This window comes from Somniosus microcephalus, chromosome 11 (assembly GCF_052327205.1).
Source record: "Somniosus microcephalus isolate GS21.2 chromosome 11, FLI_Smic_1.0, whole genome shotgun sequence".
NCBI classification, from domain to species: Eukaryota; Metazoa; Chordata; class Chondrichthyes; order Squaliformes; family Somniosidae; genus Somniosus; species Somniosus microcephalus.
Genome location: NC_140997.1, coordinates 3,030,435 through 3,050,282, shown reverse-complemented (window position 1 = coordinate 3,050,282; position 19,848 = coordinate 3,030,435). Strand labels below are relative to the sequence as shown.

The window sequence follows — 19,848 nt, the reverse complement described above, 5'->3', positions numbered from 1 at the left end:
GAATTCTTTCAGTCTTCAGTTGAGTACCTGGGGCATGTGATTGATGCTACTGGCCTGCATAAGGCACCGCCAAAGGTCAAGGCGATCGTGGAGGCCCCAGCACCCCAGAATGTGAGCCAGTTACGTTCATTTCTGGGGCTACTTAACTACTATGGGAAGTTTATTCCAGACTTAGCAACATTGCTGAAGCCGTTATATCAGTTGCTATGTCAAGGCAAAACATGGAAATGGACTGAACTGTGCAACGAAGCTTTCGCCCAAGCAAAGAAAGCATTGCTGAATTCGGAGGTCCTGACACACTTCGACCCAAAGCTACCCGTGCAGCTAGCATGTGATGCATCACCATATGGTGTGGGAGCAGTCATATCCCACATCATGCCTTCGGGTGAAGAGAAACCTATCGCCTTCGCATCACGCACCTTGAACAAGGCCGAGAGTAACTATGCGCAGATCGAGCGCGAGGCCTTGGGAATCGTTTTTGGAATTCAAAAATTTCATCAGTACCTGTTTGGGAGAAGGTTCACACTCCTGACGGACCACCGTCCATTGACTTCAATCTTTGGGCCCCACACTGGAATTCCGTCTCTCGCTGCAAGCAGGATGCAAAGGTGGGCTTTACTGTTGTCAGGACACACATACGACATCAAATATCGCAAATCAGACTTGCACGGCAACGCAGACGGTCTCTCGAGGCTACCCTTGCCTGTTACTCCCCCAGAGCCTCGTCAGATAGACATCTTCTACTTTAGACAAGTGGAGGGAGCACCTGTCACTGCAGTTCAGGTGCGAAGGTACACCCGCAACGATCCAGTCCTGTCTGAGGTAATGGACGATGTCATTCGAGGGAGAGCGATAGGAGATTCTCCTAGTTTGAAACCTTACGTTTCAAAAAGAAATGAGCTCTCCGTCCAGGCAGGTTGTCTTCTTTGGGGACGCCGTGTCACCATTCCGCCACCTCTGAGGGAACCTATACTGCAACAACTTCATACAGGCCACAGTGGGATGGTTCGGATGAAGGAAATGGCAAGAAGCTACTTCTGGTGGCCAGGTCTCGATGGGAATATTGAGGAGAAAGCCAAAACATGTTCCCCATGTCAAAGGGTCCGGAATGTTCCACAGCTGGCAACCCTACACCCCTGGGATTGGCCTGCAGAAGTGTGGCAGTGAGTACATGTGGACTTCGCCGGTTCTTTCGAAGGGAAGATGTTTATGGTGGTTGTGGACGCTCGTAGCAAGTGGCCGGAGGTCACTGTGATGAGGTCTACCACGGCAGAGAAAACAATTGAGAAACTTGGTGAGATTTTCAGCCATTATGGCTCACCAGAACAACTCGTAAGTGACAACGGTCCACAATTTGTATCACAGGAGTTTGCAACCTTCCTGCATGTGAATGGTGTCCAACACATCAGGTCTGCGCCCTATCATCCCTCTACTAACGGCCAGGCAGAAAGGTTTGTGCAAACTTTGAAGCACGCCTTGAAGGCAACGCAAGGTCAGGGCTCAATCCACCAACGTCTGAACAGCTTCCTGTTGTCCTACAGGAACGAGCCGCATGCCACAACCAAAACTTCCCCCGCTTCGCTCATGATGAAGAGGCAGTTGCGGACAAGTTTTGACTTACTCAAACCTCCAAGGGCAGAACAGGTTGTCCATTGTCAACAACAAGCTCAAGTTGAAAAGAGAGAGAAAAGAGCCAAGGAGAGACGGTTTCATCAGGGAGAGCACGTCCTAGCTCGAAACTACAACACTGGACCGAAATGGGTTCCTGCTACGGTGATCGCGCAGATGGGCCCTGTGTCTTACACGGTTGAGACTGCTGAGGACGTCGTCTGGAGAAGACACACAGATCAACTGTTGCTAGGAGCAGAGACAGCCACAGAGGCTCCAACGGCTGGTTGGCCTGAACTGTTTCCGGATGATACCGCAAACCAGCATCCTTTGCCACAGTGCTCTTCTCCAACACAGGAAGTCAAAGAGACTGTTCCACCTGTGCAAACTCCTGACTTTCAACTGACACAGGCACCTTCTCCATACAGGCCTGTGTCAATGCCTACTGCTGTAGAAGCCAGCAATGACCGCCGGTATCCTGTCAGAGAGCGGCGGCCTCCAAGACGCTTGGATCTGTAGGCTTAGTGACTTACCCACAAGACTGGGGCAGAATAAACCCCAGGGTAAAGTCAGGGTTTGAGGCAGTCTACCTCTACCCTAGGTTCATTGAGTGCATTGAAAGTAACTTACCTGTTGAGGAATAATGTGGACCTTCCATTTAAGAGGGGAGGAAATGTTATGTATTGTGTGTTCTATTGTGTGTTCTCCTCCCACCTGTGGTGGCGCTGTCACAGGAGATAAATGGTTGGGTGTTCTCTGTTAAGGTTTAGCTCTCTTTGTTCGGAACTTTCCAGAACTTCCTTTCCTTACAATAAAGCACTTCATGTTTGAATCTCTGAGTTCTGAGTCCTAAATTGTGTCTAGGTAGAAAGGTACCGACACAACACTAACCAATGCTGTGCCTGCCCTGGGAGTGTTTGATGGGACAGTGTAGAGGGAGCTTTACTCTGTATCTAACCCATGCTGTACCTGCCCTGGGAGTGTTTGATGGGACAGTGTAGAGGGAGCTTTACTCTGTATCTAACCTGTGCTGTACCTGCCCTGGGAGTGTTTGATGAGACAGTGTAGAGGGAGCTTTACTCTGTATCTAACCCATGCTGTACCTGCCCTGGGAGTGTTTGATGGGACAGTGTAGAGGGAGCTTTACTCTGTATCTAACCTGTGCTGTACCTGCCCTGGGAGTGTTTGATGGGACAGTGTAGAGGGAGCTTTACTCTGTATCTAACCCATGCTGTACCTGCCCTGGGAGTGTTTGATGGGACAGTGTAGAGGGAGCTTTACTCTGTATCTAACCCGTGTTGTACCTGCCCTGGGAGTGTTTGATGGGACAGTGTAGAGGGAGCTTTACTCTGTATCTAACCCGTGCTGTACCTGCCCTGGGAGTGTTTGATGGGACAGTGTAGAGGGAGCTTTACTCTGTATCTAACCCGTGCTGTACCTGCCCTGGGAGTGTTTGATGGGACAGTGTAGAGGGAGATTTACTCGATGCTGTAGCTTACACTGGAGTTTTGACACTGGGAGCTTAAAATTAATGAACACGTCTTGATAATGTGAAATTTCTCAAGAAACATGTTTATGGAAGGCTCCCTGCAGTCTCCCAGATCACAGGACATACTGAGTGAGAGAAGAAAGTGCCCCGTTCCACACAGCATCTCAACCCCACCTCCCACTGACCCCCAATCAAACACATTCCCCCTTAAGAAGCTGCCCGCAGGATGTGTCCCCACACTAAATTCTTTATTTCTGTTCTTTCCTTCAAAGCCATGGACAGTCCTCCCAAAGCGAGCCGCCTATTGCTGGTGGTGCTGGCTCCACTCTCGGTGGCTGTCGTCATTTTCATATCTCTGTACCTCAGGATTCCGTCACGGTAAGTCTATCCCATCCGACCCCGGAACAGTCTATCCCATCCCACCCCGGAACAGTCTATCCCATCCGACCCCGGAACAGTCTATCCCATCCGACCCCGGAACAGTCTATCCCATCCGACCCCGGAACAGTCTCTCCCAGTGATCATTGGTCCCGGGAACAGTCTCTCCCGGTGATCATTGGTCCCGGGAGCAGTCTATCCCAGTGTTTAGTGACGGGCAGTGCCAGGAACTGATTCGTTACAATCACACAAATCTCAGCACATAAGAGGCCGTTCGGCCCATCGTGCCTGGGCTGTGCTTCCTTCACATCCGAGCTCTCTACTCTGGTCCGTTTCCCTGCCCTTTCCCCAAACCTTTTAATATTTTTTCTCTGTGATTGTTTCTTTAATTCCCTCTGTGACTGACCCGGCTGTGGAATGGATGCCATATTCTAGTAACCCTTTGTGTGGAACATTCCTTCTATCTCCCTCATTCTGTTTTGATGACTTGATTCCCCATCAGGTTTGCTGTTCTTGTTTGGCAATACATTCTCTGCACCTTCCAAACCCTGTCGGTACCGAAACCTTCTCCCCACGACCCAGTGTGCTCCCTCTCAGTCTTTGGAAAATATTTGACATCTTTTATCGGAATGATATAGATTGAACGTGTTCATCTCTACTTTGATTTCTGTCCATTTCTAGTGTTGTGGGTAAGGTGTGGATCCACGTACCAAACCCGGCCACCTTCTTCCAGCCACTTTACAGTGAACACAACGGAAACTTCAAGGTACCAACAGCGGTGCTCTGCGCAATTACACTCACAACTGCAGTTACCCTCCCTCTGTCCCTGTGGCCTAGTAGGCAAAGGCTCGGTGCCAGCCACGGCTCCTAGTCCACACTGACCCAATGGCTGGTGTTGGTAAGGAGGCTCTGCAATTATCCCCAGGGTTCAGAAAGGGAAACGAAATCATCCAGGGTTCGCATGTCTGAGCACTGCCACAGAGGAGATATTAGGACAGGTGATCAAAAGCTTGGTCAAAGTCAGTTTTAAGGAGCATCTTAAAGGAGGAGAGAGAGAGAGGCGGAGAGGTTTAGGGAGGGAATTCCAGAGCTCAGGGCCCAGGCAGCTGAAGGCACGGCCACCAATGGTGGAGCGATTAAATTCGGGGATGCGCAAGAGGGCAGAATTGGAGGAGCGCAGAGATCTCGGAGGGTTGTAGGGCTGGAGGAGGTTACAGAGGTAGAGACGGGCGAGGCCATGGAGGGATTTGAAAATGATGAGTCAGACAGTATATAACACACCCTCACACAGACTGACTGTGAGGGACAGAGTATTGGCGCCCTGGTGCTGTATAATTGAGGTGCAGGACATTAGTTCACTTAAACAGCAAATTCCTGGTCCCCATCTTTGTGGGGGGGCGGGGGGTGGGTGGAGGGGGCGCATTGAGCGGAGATTTGAGACTATTCCCATGGGGTGGGAGGCAAAATGGAAGCGAGATGAGAATGGGGAGCCTCACTCCTCACTAGGGGCACCAATGGGCAAAGACCGAAGTATACCCGTGGAGTGTTGCGACAGAGGGGAAGAACTAATAAAGAAATACTGTCTACTTTTGACTATGTCTTTCAGGAATGGATTCACACTGACCAACCGCACGCTCAACACAGCCCCAGCAGAAGCTCAGTGCAGGAGCTGAGAGAGGTGAAGAGGCCGCTGGAAGGTGAAGCTGTTACAGTGATCCTGAATCCCCAGGCTGAAGCTGTTTCGAACATCACCTACCTGAAGCCCATCCCAATCAGCCACCCATCGCCCCTTCACCCGGACAGCATCAAACACAGCTGTGATTTGGATGCCATGTATGTGAAGAGTAATCGTCTCAGCAACAGTTTTTATTCCACTTCGGTGCTGGAATATCGCGATGGCGATTGTGGTTTGGGTGGGCTTCTGCCCATCGGTGAGGGTCAGCACGGGGCTGAGAGCTGGCCGCTGTGCGAGGACCCAGCTAACACCAGCTTGCTGTCGGCGCTGCCCCAGGAGCCGGATGGTGGGTACAGTTACAGCGATGAATACTGCACCCTCTCCCACTCCGACACCAGCCACGGCCTGGTGCCCGCGAAGATCGGGCTTCGACTCAAAGCAGCCAACGAATGCCGGGCAGACAAGAGGGAAGTGGCTGAGGACTTGGGCGGGATTGGCAGCAGCGAACTGTCCTCCGCCTGGCCAGCAGCCGCGGAGAAGCAGCAGCTTCCGCAGTGACTCGGTGTCCAGCCGGAGCACTGACTGGAAGAGCCTGTCCCAGGGTCGAGCATGTCGGCTGAGTTCCTGGAGTCAGTGTTAAACAAATTGCAGGAGTCCCCCTACTGCCCCTCTCCTCTCCTGAAGGCGAGGATTCCTCACTGGACTGTGTTCTGCAGGGTCGGTATCTCACACTTTCCGCTCCGGCAGCACCGCCACTGTGGGTGTGGCTCTTCCGCTGCTGAAACCCTCATCCAGGCTTTTGTTACCTCTAGACTTGACTATTCCAACGCACTCCTGGCTGGCCTCCCACATTCCACCCTACGTAAACTTGAGGTCATCCAAAACTCTGCTGCCCGTGTCCTAACTCGCACCAAGTCCCGTTCACCCATCTCCCCTGTGTTCGCTGACCTACATTGGCTCCCGGTTCAGCAATGCCTCGATTTAAAAATTCTCATCCTTGTTTACAAATCCCTCCATGGCCTCGCCCCTCCCTATCTCTGTAATCTCCTTCAGCCAGGGAGGGGTGGGGTGGGGTGGGGAGGGGTGGGGAGGGGTGGGGTGGGGTGGGGTGGGGAGGGGAGGGGAGGGGTGGGGAGGGGAGGGGTGGGGAGGGGAGGGGAGGGATGGGGTGAGGTGGGGAGGGGAGGGGAGAGATGGGGAGGGGTGGGGTGGGGTGGGGTGGGGTGGGGAGGGGTGGGGAGGGGAGGGGAGGGGTGGGGAGGGGAGGGATGGGGAGGGGTGGGGTGAGGAGGGGTGGGGAGGGGAGGGATGGGGAGGGGTGGGGTGGGGAGGGATGGGGTGGGGAGGGGTGGGGTGGGGAGGGGAGGGATGGGGTGAGGTGGGGTGGGGAGGGGTGGGGAGGGGAGGGGAGGGGTGGGGAGGGGAGGGGTGGGGAGGGGTGGGGAGGGGAGGGATGGGGAGGGGTGGGGTGGGGTGGGGTGGGGAGGGGTGGGGAGGGGAGGGATGGGGAGGGGTGGGGTGGGGTGAGGAGGGGTGGGGAGGGGAGGGATGGGGAGGGGTGGGGTGGGGAGGGATGGGTGGGGAGGGGAGGGATGGGGAGGGGTGGGGAGGCGAGGGGAGGGATGGGGAGGGGTGGGGTGAGGAGGGGTGGGGAGGGGAGGGATGGGGAGGGGTGGGGTGGGGAGGGATGGGGTGGGGAGGGGTGGGGTGGGGAGGGGAGGGATGGGGAGGGGTGGGGAGGCGAGGGGAGGGATGGGGAGGGGTGGGGTGAGGAGGGGTGGGGTGAGGAGGGGTGGGGAGGGGTGGGGTGAGGAGGGGTGGGGAGGGGTGGGGTGAGGAGGGGTGGGGAGGGGAGCTGCGAGCCTTACTGGCGACCATGATCCGAGACACTGGCTGCCCTCCCTTTCTTCAGGAATCTAAAGGGTCCACACTCCCTTTCTAAACAACCTGGTGATAGGATTGGGGGGGGCGGCGGGGGGGTGGCTTTCAGGACCTGATGGTTTTGCCAGTATTTGAGACCAATCACACCGCGATCCACTGCACTCTCCCTGGAGGATCATGGATGTCGGCAGGGCTGCAGTTACCGGGTTGCCGAGCCGGTAATAGAAACATAGAAAAATAGGAGCAGGAGTCGGCCATTCGGCCCCTCGAGCCTGCTCCGCCATTCAATGGGATCATGGCTGATCATCCAAATTCAGTAGCCTGTCCCTGCCTTCTCCCCATATCACTAATCATGGTCACTGGAAGGAGAAGAGTGCGTGGCTGGACGGGGCTCCGACAGAGGCTTTTACGAGCATTATTTAGAAGCTTGTGCACTAACTCATTGTGTTAAACTAATCATTCTTTCCAACTATTTTATGTAAACTATGATTATACTAACCACACTCTGTGGCAGCTGCTGTATCTGTACGGTGAGAGTTTCTGCATTAGGAGATTGCGTACACAATCATATATTGCTGCTAATTGTGCATCTCGTCATCACAAATAAAAACATTCAAAGTTCACAGTGACTGGTTTCTTCCGTAAGCTTTTAATCATTTATTTCATTCCAGGTAATTAACAAAATTACACTGTCAGAGCAGAGCACAGATTCATACAATGACTCGCTTTAGTGACGGAGCAATGTAGGAGCGAGCATAACACTTTTCCGACTTTATACATTCCCAGGCCCATATCCCGAGGCAGGTACAGCACAGGTTTCATACAGAGTAAAGCACACTCTACGCTGTCCCATCAAACACTCCCAGGGCAGGTACAGCACGGGGTTAGATACAGAGTAAAGCTCCCTCTACGCTGTTCCATCAAACACTCCCAGGGCAGGTACAGCACGGGTTTGATACAGAGTAAAGCTCCCTCTACGCTGTCCCATCAAACACTCCCAGGACAGGTACAGCACGGTTTAGATACAGAGTAAAACTCCCTCTACACTGTCCCATCAAACACTGCCAGGGCTGGTACAGCACAGGTTAGATACAGAGTAAAGCTCCCACTACACTGTCCCATCAAACACTGCCAGGGCAGGTACAGCACGGTTTAGATACAGAGTAAAGCTCCCTCTACACTGTCACATCAAATACTCCCAGGGCAGGTACAGCATGGATTAGATACAGAGTAAAGCTCCCTCTACACTGTCCCATCAAACACTCCCAGGGCAAGTACAGCACGGGTTAGATACAGAGCAAAGCTCCCTCTACACTGTCCCATCAAACACTCCCAGGGCAGGTACAGCACAGTTTAGATACAGAGTAAAGCTCCCTCTGCACTGTCCCATCAAACACTCCCAGGGCAGGTACAGCACGGTTTAGATACAGAGTAAAGCTCCCTCTGCACTGTCCCGTCAAACACTCCCAGGGCAGGTACAGCACAGGTTAGATACAGAGTAAATCTCCCTCTACACCGTGCCATCAAACACTCCCAGGGCAGGTACAGCACGGGTTAGATACAGAGTAAAGCCCCCTCTACACTGTCCCACCAAGCACTCCCAGGGCAGTACAGCACAGGTTAGATACAGAGTAAAGCTCCCTCTACACTGTCCCATCAAACACTGCCAGGGCAGGTACAGCATGTAATGATCAGTAACATGTCATCCTAGAATGGTACACTAGGTGGAGCTGTATGTATATAAGAGTGGGTTACACACGATGCACTAGGTTACCCACAAGGTAGTAGTCAAGATGGATGCCTGTACAGAAGTCCACGTGGCTGAATAAAGTGACTAGTCAAGCTAGCTGTTCATAATAAAAATGTCTATTTATTTATTAACATAACATGGTACCAGAAGTGGTAAAGTCTGTTGAATATTGTGAAACGTGACATGGAGACTTTGAAGCCACCGGAGGGTTTGAAACTCACGGGGAATGTCGACTGCAATTGGCGGGCTTTCAAACAACAATTCGAACTCTACATTGCTGCCATCGGGTTCGGTACGAAGCCAGGCGCAAGGAAAATAGCATTGCTGCTCACGGTTGCAGGCCCACAGGCGATTTAATACATTTGTATTTGATCAAGAGGAGAACAGAGAAAAATTGGAAGATGTGCTAAAGAAATTTGATACACATTGTTTTCCCAAAAAGAACGAAACCTATGAGAGGTACGTGTTCCGTTCACGGACACAGCAGCAAAATAAGACTTTTGATAGCTTTGTGACCGATCTGAAACTGAAAGCACAGACATGTAATTTCTCTGAGCTGAAATCATCCATGATTCGTGACCAGATTGTGTTTGGTATTCATGATAAAAAGGTCAGGGAACGTTTGTTGAGAGAAACCAAACTAACATTGGAGGATGCTGTGAAAATATGCCAAGCCAGTGAGCTAGCTCAAAAGCACGCGAAGACTTTCAATGAAATTAATAATGATGCGACAGTAATGAGTGACTGTGCTGCTGTCGGTGCTGTGTCCTACAAGGGGAAGAAACATGGGCAGAACAGAAATGAAAAGCAATCGGAGGATGGAATTTTTAATTGTAAACGCTGTGGCTACAAACACCAGTTAAAACAATGCCCAGCGTTTTGGAAAATGTGCACAAAATGTTATGGAAAGAATCACTTTGCCAAACAATGCTTTTCAAAAGTAAAAACAAAGAAAGGGCAACAAGTCAATGTGATTGAGGACACTGATTTAAGTGAGACATTTTTTGTATGAATGGTGTCATTTGACAACATAGAAAAGGATACAGAAAATGTGCAGCCCTCAGGAATGGACAATGCTGAACATAAAGTTAATGCAGTAAAAGAGGACAAATGGATAATGTCACTGCAGGTAAATGGAGCATTAGTTACATTGAAACTAGACACTGGAGCAAAAGCAAACTTAATCAGTATGAGTGACATTAAAAATATGAAAGAAAAGCCCAAAATACAGAAAAAGTCAGTACTACTGAAGAACTATAATGGACAGAAAATAGATAGCTTAGGTGTATGCAGACTTAAAGTGACAGTCAAAGACAAAGTGCATCATCTCATGTTTTCTGTTGTGGCTGAAGGACTTGATTCACTATTAGGTGACAAAGCTTGTGAGGATTTAGAACTGGTCAAGAGAGTCTACCGTATAAACTGTGCCATAAGCAGACCAGATGACTCAGTGGATTCTGTAGTGAGTAATTTCCAGGATGTGTTCAAAGGATTTGGAGTTCTACCATTCACTTACAAGATCCAGCTAAAGGAGGATGCTCAGCCAGTGGTACATGCTCCACGGAGAGTTCCAGCACCCCTGCGTGACCGGCTCAAGAAAGAACTGGACAGAATGACCACACTAGGAGTCATCAGGAAAGTCGAAGAGCCAACAGACTGGGTGAACTCCATGGTATGTGTAAAGAAAAAGAACAATGATCTAAGAATATGCATGGATCCAAAGGACTTAAATGCAAACATAAAACGTGAATACTACCAGATTCCCAAGCGAGAAGAAATCACCAGTGAAATGTCAGGTGCCAGATACTTCACAAAGCTCGATGCCTCACTAGGATTTTGGCAACTAAAACTGGATGAAGAGAGCACCAAATACTGTACCTTCAACACACCATTTGGCAGGTATTGTTTCCTCAGAATGCCTTTCGGGATAATATCTGCATCTGAAATCTTTCATAGAGCGATGGAACACATAATTGAAGGTCTGGAAGGAGTTTGGGTCTATGTTGATGACATCATCATCTGGGGCTCCACACTGAAAGAACACAATGAGAGACTGACTAAAGTGCTACAGAGCATACGCCGGAATGGACTGAAGCTCAACAAAGCCAAGTGTCAGTTTGGCGTCCAGGAAGTCATTTTCCTAGGAGATAATCTATCTGGTAAAGGAATAGAGCTAGATATGGAAAAAGTAAACGCCATACTCAACATGCCTCGACCCACTGACAAAAAAGGAGTGCTACGCATCATGGGGATGATAAACTTCATTGAAAAGTTCATTCCTAACTTGTCAGCCAAGACAGCCTGTCTGCGAGACCTGCTACATAAAACAAATGAGTTCGCATGGACAGAAAAACATGAACAAGAGTGGGTGAATCTCAAAACAGTGCTGACAACCACACCTGTACTCACCTTCTTTGACCCAACAAAGAGAATCAAAGTGTCAACGGATGCATCAAAAGATGGCCGAGGCGCGGTCTTGCTACAAGCAGAGGGTGAAGATTGGAAGCCTGTTGCCTATGCCTCCAGGTCTATGACTGATTCTGAGTGTCGATACGCCCAGATTGAAAAGGAATGTCTAGGCTTGGTAGTTGGACTAGAAAAGTTCCATGGCTACATATATGGACTTCCCACCTTCACAGTTGAGACAGACCACTGCCCACCGGTTGCCATCATAAAAAAAATCTGAATGACATGTCTCCAAGGATTCAACGACTCATGATGAAGCTGCAAAGATATGACTTTGAACTGATCTACAAACCAGGCAAACACATAGTGTTAGCAGATGCACTATCCCGAGCACCCACAATGAGTTATGTGAGCTCTACTGAAGAAGACGTGGATGTTCATAGAGTCATAGAGTCAGAGTTATACAGCACAGAAAGAGGCCCTTCGGCCCATCGTGTCCGCGCCGGCCATCTAGCCCTGTCTATTCTAATCCCATTTTCCAGCATTTGGTCCGTAGCCTTGTATGCTATGGCATTTCAAGTGCTCATCCAAATGCTTCTTGAATATTGTGAGGGTTCCTCCCTCTATCACCCTTTCAGGCAGTGAGTTCCAGATTCCAACCACCCTCTGGGTGAAGAAGTTCCTCCTCAAATCCCCTCTAAACCTCCTGCCCCTTACCCTGAATCTATGCCCCCTTGTTATTGACCCTCCTACTAAGGGGAAAAGTTCCTCTTTATCTACCCTATCTATGCCCCTCATCATTTTGTACACCTCAATCAGGTCCCCCCTCAGCCTTCTCTGCTCCAAGGAAAACAAACCCAGCCTGTCCAGTCTTTCTTCGTAGCTGAAGCACTCCAGCCCAGGTAACATCCTGGTAAATCTCCTCTGCACCCTCTCTAATGCAATCACATCCTTCCTATAGTGTGGCGACCAGAACTGCACACAGTACTCCAACTGTGGCCTTACCAGCATTTTGTACAGCTCCATCATAACCTCCCTGCTCTTATATTCTATGCCTGGGCTAATGAAGGCAAGTATCCCATATGCCTTTTTAACCACCTTATCCACCTGTTCTGCTGCCTTCAGGGATCTATGTACATGCACACCAAGGTCCCTCTGATCCTCTGTCTTTCCTAGGGTCTTACCATTCATTGTGTATTCCCTTGCCTTGTTAGTCCCTCCAAAATGCATCACCTCACACTTTTCAGGGTTAAATTCCATTTGTCACTGTTCCGCCCATCTGACCAACCCATCTATATCGTCCTGTAGCCTTAGGCTTCCCTCCTCGCTATTTACCACCCCACCAATTTTCGTGTCATCTGCGAACTTACTGATCATACCTTTTACATTCACATCCAAGTCATTAATGTAGACCACAAACAGCAAAGGACCCAGCACCGATCCCTGCGGTACACCACTGAACACAGGCTTCCAGTCACAAAAACAACCTTCCACCATCACCCTCTGCCTTCTGCCCCGAAGCCAGTTTTGGATCCAATGTGCCAAGGCACCCTGGGTCCCATGGGCTCTTACCTTCTTGACCAGTCTCCTGTGCGGGACTTTATCGAAAACCTTACTGAAATCCATGTAAACCACATCCACTGCACTACCCTCATCCACACACTTAGTCACCCCCTCGAAAAATTCAATCAAATTGGTCAGGCATGATCTTCCCTTGACAAAGCCATGCTGGCTATCCCTAATTAATCCCGGCCTCTCCAAGTGGAGACTAATTCTGTCCCTCAGAATTTTTTCCAGTAATTTCCCAACCACTGATGTTAGGCTCACTGGCCTGTAATTCCCTGGTTTATCCCTACTACCCTTCTTGAATAATGGTACTACGTTAGCTGTTCTCCAGTCCTCTGGCACATCCCCTGTGGCCAGAGAGGTTCTGAAAATTTGTGTCAGAGCCCCTGCAATCTCCTCCTTTGCCTCACATAGTAGCCTGGGATACATCTCGTCCGGGCCTGAGGATTTATCCACTTTTAAGCCTGCTAAAAACGCTAGTACCTCCTCCCTCTCGATGCTAATATGTTCAAGTATATCACAGTCCCCCTGCCCGATTTCTATGTCCACATCGTCCTTCTCCATAGTGAACACAGATGCAAAAAATTCATTTAAAACCCCACCTACATCTTCTGGCTCTACACACAGCTTGCCACTTTGGTCCCTAATGGGCCCTACTCTTTCCCTAGTTATCCTCTTGCCCTTAATATACTTATAAAACACTTTAGGATTTTCCTTTATTTTGCTCGCCAGTGTTATTTCATGGCCCCTCCTCGCTCTCCTAATTTCTTTTTTAAGTATCCCCCTGCACTTTCTATACTCCTCTAGGGCTTCCTCAGTCTTTAGTCCCTTGTATCTGCCAAAAGCCCCCCTTTTTTTCCTAATCCATTCTCGTATATCCCTTGACATCCAAGGTTCCCTGGGCTTGTTGGTCCCACCCTTGACCTTTACGGGAACATGTTGCCATTGTACTCTCTCTATTTCCTTCCTGAAAGACTCCCACTGCTCTGATGTGGATTTTCCTACAAGCAGCTGATCCCAGCCCACTTTGGCCAGATCCTGCCTTATCATATTAAAATCGGCCTTCCCCCAATTTAGAACCCTTATTTCCGGTCCATCCTTGTCCTTTTCCATGACTACCTTAAATCTCACCGAATTATGGTCACTGTCACCAAAGTGCTCACCTACTAACACTTCTACCATTTGCCCGGCCACATTCCCTAGAATTAGGTCCAGTACCGCCCCCTCTCTTGTAGGACTTTCTACATGCTGGCTCAAAAAGCTCTCCTGGATGCACTTTAAGAATTCTGCACCCTCTAAGCCTTTCACACTCTGACTATCCCAGTTAATATTGGGGAAGTTGAAATCCCCCACTATTATTACCCTATTATTTGCACACTTCCCTGATATTTGCCTACATATCTGTTCCTCTATCTCCCCCTGACTGTTTGGGGGCCTATAGTACACTCCCAGCAAAGTGCTTGCCCCCTTTTTGTTTTTAAGTTCAACCCATATGGCCTCATTAGAGGAACCTGTTAATATATCATCCCTCCTTACAACAGTAATTGATTCCTTAATTAATATTGCGACACCCCCTCCTCTTTTACCTCCCCCCCCCCCTCTGTCTCACCTGAAGATTCTACACCCCGGAATATTGAGCTGCCAGTCTTGCCCCTCCCTCAACCATGTATCCGTGATAGCAACAATATCATACTCCCATGTGTTCATCAACAACTTCAGTTCATCCACCTTATTCGCAAGACTTCTTGCATTAAAATAAATGCCATTCAGCCTTGCCCTACTCCCTTGTGCCGTTACATATTTGCTCTGCCTTCCAAGCTGACTTGTTTTTTCTGCTATATTTGGCTGTACATCACCCCCTATTATAGCTCCACTCTGTATCCCATCCCCCTGCCAAGTTAGTTTAAACCCCCCCCCCAACAGTGCTAGCAAACCTCCCCGCAAGGATATTTGTCCCGTTCTGGTTCAGGTGCTCCCGTCCGACTTGTACAAGTCCCACCTTCCCCAGAAACAGGCCCAGTGATCCAGGAAACTAAAGCCCTCCCTCCTGCACCAACTCTTTAGCCACGCATTCATCTGCTCTATCCTCCTATTCCTATACTCACTAGCATGTGGCACTGGGAGTAATCCAGAGATTACAACCTTTGAGGTCCTGCTCTTTAATCTGCTACCTAGCTCCCTAAATTCTTGCTGCAGGACCTCATCCCTCTTCCTACCCATGTCGTTGGTCCCAATGTGAACCATGACCTCTGACTGTTCACCCTCCCCCTTCAGAATGTCCTGCAGCCGTTCAGTGACATCCTTGACCCTGACACCAGGGAGGCAACAAACCATCCTGGAGTCACGTCTACGGCCACAGAAACGCCTATCTGTTCCCCTTACAATAGAATCCCCTACCACTATTGCTCTCCCACTCTTTTTCCTCTCTTCCTGAGCAGCAGAAGCACCCCTGGTGCCAGGAAGTTGGCTGCTGCTGCCTTCCCCTGGTAAGCCATCCCCCTCAACAGTATCCAAATCGGTATACCTGTTTGAGAGGGGGATGGCCACAGGGGTCCCCTGCTCTACCTGCCTGCTTCTACTGCTCCGCCTGATGGTCACCCATTTCCCTTCTGCCTGTGCAGCCCTTACCTGCAGTGTGACCAACTCAGTAAACGTGTTTTCCACGACCCTCTCAGCATCGTGAATGCTCCAAAACCCATCCATCCGCAGCTCCAGCGCCTCAATGCAGTCTGCTAGTAGCTGCAGCTGGATACATTTCTGGCACACATGGTCGTCAGGGACACAGGCAGCGTCCCTGAATTCCCACATAGAGCAAGAGGAGCATAACATGGGGCTGGGCTGTCCTGACATGACTTACCCTTTAATTAATTTAAATTAAATCAATACCACCAATTTAATGATATATACTCAAGGGCGCTTGCCTGCCAGCAGTTCCCGCTACACCACAGAGACCCTAGAAACTATAAACCACAGAATTTAAGTTTTGTAAAGAAGGAGAAAGAGTAAATACTTACCAACCAATCATTTACCCGCTTTCTGGTGACGTCACACTTGGATTACTTTTTACTTCTCTCCTTCCCTCGGACTTCGGAGACTGGAGACTGGTACGCCTTACCTGGTCTCGGAGCTGTTTTTGAACTCGCCGCTGCTCAGCCTCATTCCCTCGCAGGTCCGCCCGCCTGCCTCCGCTGCTCTGAGGCCTTACCTGGTCTCGGAGCTGTTTTTGAACTCGCTGCTGCTCAGCCTCGTTCCCTCGCAGGTCCGCCCGCCTGCCTCCACTGCTCTGAGGCCTTACCTGGTCTCAGAGCTGTTTTTGAACTCGCCGCCGCTCAGACTCGTTCCCTCACAGGTCTGCCCGCCTGCCTCCGCTGCTCTGATGCCTTACCTGGTCTCAGAGCTGTGCTGCCCGTGTCAGACACAAAATCAAAGCAAATAGCAGAAGAAACAGTAAAAGATACAGTGTTACAAACAGTAATAGAGAAACATTCACAATGGTTGGCCAAAAGGTTCCTGTCCAAAAGTACCATCACATAAGGTCAGAGTTGAGTGTCGCAAGTGGACTATTACTAAAACAGAACAGAATAGTCATTCCACAGGCTCTACGTCGAGACATGCTCAAAAGGATTCATGAGGGACACCTCGGAATTGAAAAATGCAAAAGGAGAGCAAGAGACACTGTTTATTGGCCTGGCATAAATAAGGACATTGAGAACATGATAGGCAAATGTGAGACATGTCAGAAACACCAAAACAAACAAACAAAGGAACCAATGATAGTAGCTGACTTACCAACAGCACCATGGCAAAAGGTTGGTATGGACCTTTTTCATTTGAATGGTAAAGAATATCTATTAGTGATTGACTACTATTCTAACTATCCTGAGATGGCGCTGCTCTCAAGCACCACAGCAAGCAGTGTCATAATGCATGTGAAATCCATCTTCGCCAGACATGGAATTCCCAGGATTGCCGTTAGCGACAATGGTCCGTGCTTCAACTGTAAGGAGTGGCAACAGTTTGCAGCACAGTATGACTTTCAGCGCATCACATCCAGTCCTTTGTATGCTCAGTCGAATGGTAAGGCAGAAAAAGGTGTTCAAGTTCTCAAACAGCTACTGAAGAAAGCGACAGAAAGCAAGTCTGATCCTTATCTCGCCCTGCTGAGCTACCGAGCCCCACCTTTAGACTCTGGTTCTTCACCTGCTGAACTCCTAATGGGTCGCAAGTTGCGCACCATGCTACCCTGCTGTGCAAAAGAAAAGCAGAGTAAGGAACTAAGACAGAGACTTCAACTGTTAAAGCTGAAACAGAAATCAAACTATGACAAGTCATCCAAAACTCTGAAACCATTGACAAGGGATGATGTTGTCAGGATTGAGGATCCAGATGCATGGAACAGGAAAGCTACAGTTCTTGAGGAAGTAGGACCAAGGTCATACACTGTTAGAACTGAGGAAGGACAGATTCTCAGGAGGAACCGCTGTTCCCTCCTAAAAACACAAGAGACTATCCAAGAGCAAATCGATGACAATGCTGCAACTGAATCTTGTCACTCACCACCAGAACAATCTAACACAAACACACATACAGGCTCTCATGAAAACACATCAGACTTACCCGTGCTGAGAAGATCCACACGTGAAGTAAAAAAGCCTGATAGACTTAATCTTTGAATACAAAGAAAACTATATTGAAAATGTATTGACTGTTGTGAAGGTGTTTATGTCGTTATGATTGAGTGATATTGATTGATACTGATTTTGTTGAACCTCAAAGAAAGGGGGATGTAATGATCAGTAACATGTCATCCTAGAATGGTACACTAGGTGGAGCTGTATGTATATAAGAGTGGGCTACCCACAATGCACTAGGTTACCCACAAGGCAGTAGTCAAGACGGATGCCTGTACAGAAGTCCATATGGCTGAATAAAGCCAGAGCCCCGAGATCGGAGAGGCAGCGGACCTGCGAGGGATCACCAGAGGCGGCGGAGGTACTTAAACAGCAGCCCGAGGCAGCGAGGCCCAGAGCCCCGAGACCGGAGAGGCAGCGGACTTGCGAGGGATCACCAGAGGTGGCGGAGGTACTTAAACAGCAGCCCGAGGCAGCGAGGCCCAGAGCCCCGAGACCGGAGAGGCAGCGGACCTGCGAGGGATCACCAGAGGCAGCGGAGGTACTTAAAGAGCAGCCCGAGGCAGCGAGGCTCAGAGCCCCGAGACCGGAGAGGCAGCGGACCTGCAAGGGATCACCAGAGGCAGCGGAGGTACTTAAAGAGCAGCCCGAGGCAGCGAGGCCCAGAGCCCTGAGACTGGAGAGGCAGCGGACCTGTGAGGGATCACCAGAGGCGGCGGAGGTACTTAAAGAGCAGCCTGAGGCAGCGAGGCCCAGAGCCCCGAGACCGGAGAGGCAGCGGGCTTGCGAGGGATCACCAGAGGCCCAACCAATCCAGGTTCCGGGAGAGAGGTTAAAAGTAATCCAAGTGTGATGTCAGCAGGAAGCAGGTAAGTGATTGGTTGGTGAGTATTTCTCTCTTTTTTAAATTTTAACTCTGTGGTTTATAGTTTCTAAGGTCTCTCTGGTGTAGCGGGGACTGTTGGTAAACTATTTAACTGTAGTGTAATTAGTGGGATTGATTGATTTAATTTAAACTCAATGAATTAAAGGGTAAGTCATGGCAGGACAGCCGGGCCCCGTGATCTGCTCCTCCTGCGAGATGTGAAACTCAGGGACACTTCCTGTGTCCCTGACAACTACATGTGCAGGAAGGGGCCAATTCACACTGGCCACGGGGGGAGGGGCCAATACACACCGGCCCCCCGGGGGGAGGGGCCAATACACACCGGCCCCGGGGGGAGGGGCCAATACACACCGGCCCCCGGAGGGAGGGGCCAATACACACCGGCCCCGGGGGGAGGGGCCAATACACACCGGCCCCCGGAGGGAGGGGCCAATACACACCGGCCCCGGGGGGAGGGGCCAATACACACCGGCCCCCCCGGGGGGAGGGGCCAATACATACCGGCCCCCGGGGGAGGGGCCAATACACACCGGCCCCCCGGGGGGAGGGGCCAATACACACTGTCCCTGAGGGGAGGGGCCAATTCACACTGGCCACGGGGGGAGGGGCCAATACACACCGGCCCCCCGGGGGGAGGGGCCAATACATACCGTACCCCCCGGGGGGAGGGGCCAATACACACCGGCCCCCCGGGGGGAGGGGCCAATACACACCGGCCCCCGGGGGGAGGGGCCTATACACACCGGCCCCCTGGGGGGAGGGGCCAGTAAACACCGCCCCCTCTGGGGGAGGGGCCAATACACACCGGCCGCCGGGGGGAGGGGCCAATACACACCGGCCCCCCGGGGGGAGGGGCCAATACACACCGGCCCCCGGGGGGAGGGGCCAATACACACCGGCCCCCGGAGGGAGGGGCCAATACACACCTGCCCCGGGGGGAGGGGCCAATACACACCGGCCCCCCGGGGGGAGGGGCCAATACACACCAGCCCCCGGGGGGAGGGGCCAATACACACCATCCCCCCCGGGGGGAGGGGCCAATACACACCGGCCCCCCAGGGGGAGGGGCCAATACACACCAGCCCCGGGGGGAGGGGCCAATACACACCGGCCCCCGGGGGGAGGGGCCAATACACACCGGCCCCCGGGGGGAGGGGCCAATACACACCAGCCCGCGGGGGGAGGGGCAAATACACACCGGCCCCCGGGGGAGGGACCAATACAGACCGGCCCCCCGGGGGGAGGGGCCAATACACACCGGCCCCCGGGGGGAGGGGCCAATACACACCGTCCCCCCTGGGGGGAGGGGCCAATACACACCAGCCCCGGGGGGAGGGGCCAATACACACCGGCCCCACCGGGGGGAGGGGCCAATACACACCGGCGCCCCGGGGGGGAGGGGCCAATACACACCAGCCCCGGGGGGAGGGGCCAATACACACCGGCCCCACCGGGGGGAGGGGCCAATACACACCGGCGCCCCGGGGGGGAGGGGCCAATACACACCGGCCCCCGGGGGAGGGGCCAATACACACAGGCCCCCCGGGGGGAGGGGCCAATACACACCGGCCCCCGGGG

At 51.4% G+C, this 19,848-nt stretch overlaps 1 protein-coding gene across 4 annotated transcripts in view; it reads left to right on the top strand.

The window, feature by feature from the left end:
- The window catches only part of LOC147110262 (interleukin-21 receptor-like), a 177,429-nt gene extending 171,224 nt beyond the window's left edge, over positions 1 to 6,205 (top strand). For all 4 annotated transcript variants that reach the window (XM_086000046.1, XM_086000047.1, XM_086000048.1 and 1 more), the window contains 3 exons: positions 3,370 to 3,475; positions 4,157 to 4,241; positions 5,082 to 6,205. In XM_086000046.1, the coding sequence (XP_085856172.1) occupies positions 3,370 to 3,475; positions 4,157 to 4,241; positions 5,082 to 5,708 (818 nt within the window). In that variant the 3' untranslated portion in view covers positions 5,709 to 6,205. The remainder of the gene's footprint in view (positions 1 to 3,369; positions 3,476 to 4,156; positions 4,242 to 5,081) is intronic.
- Positions 6,206 to 19,848: the final 13,643 nt, after the last annotated feature.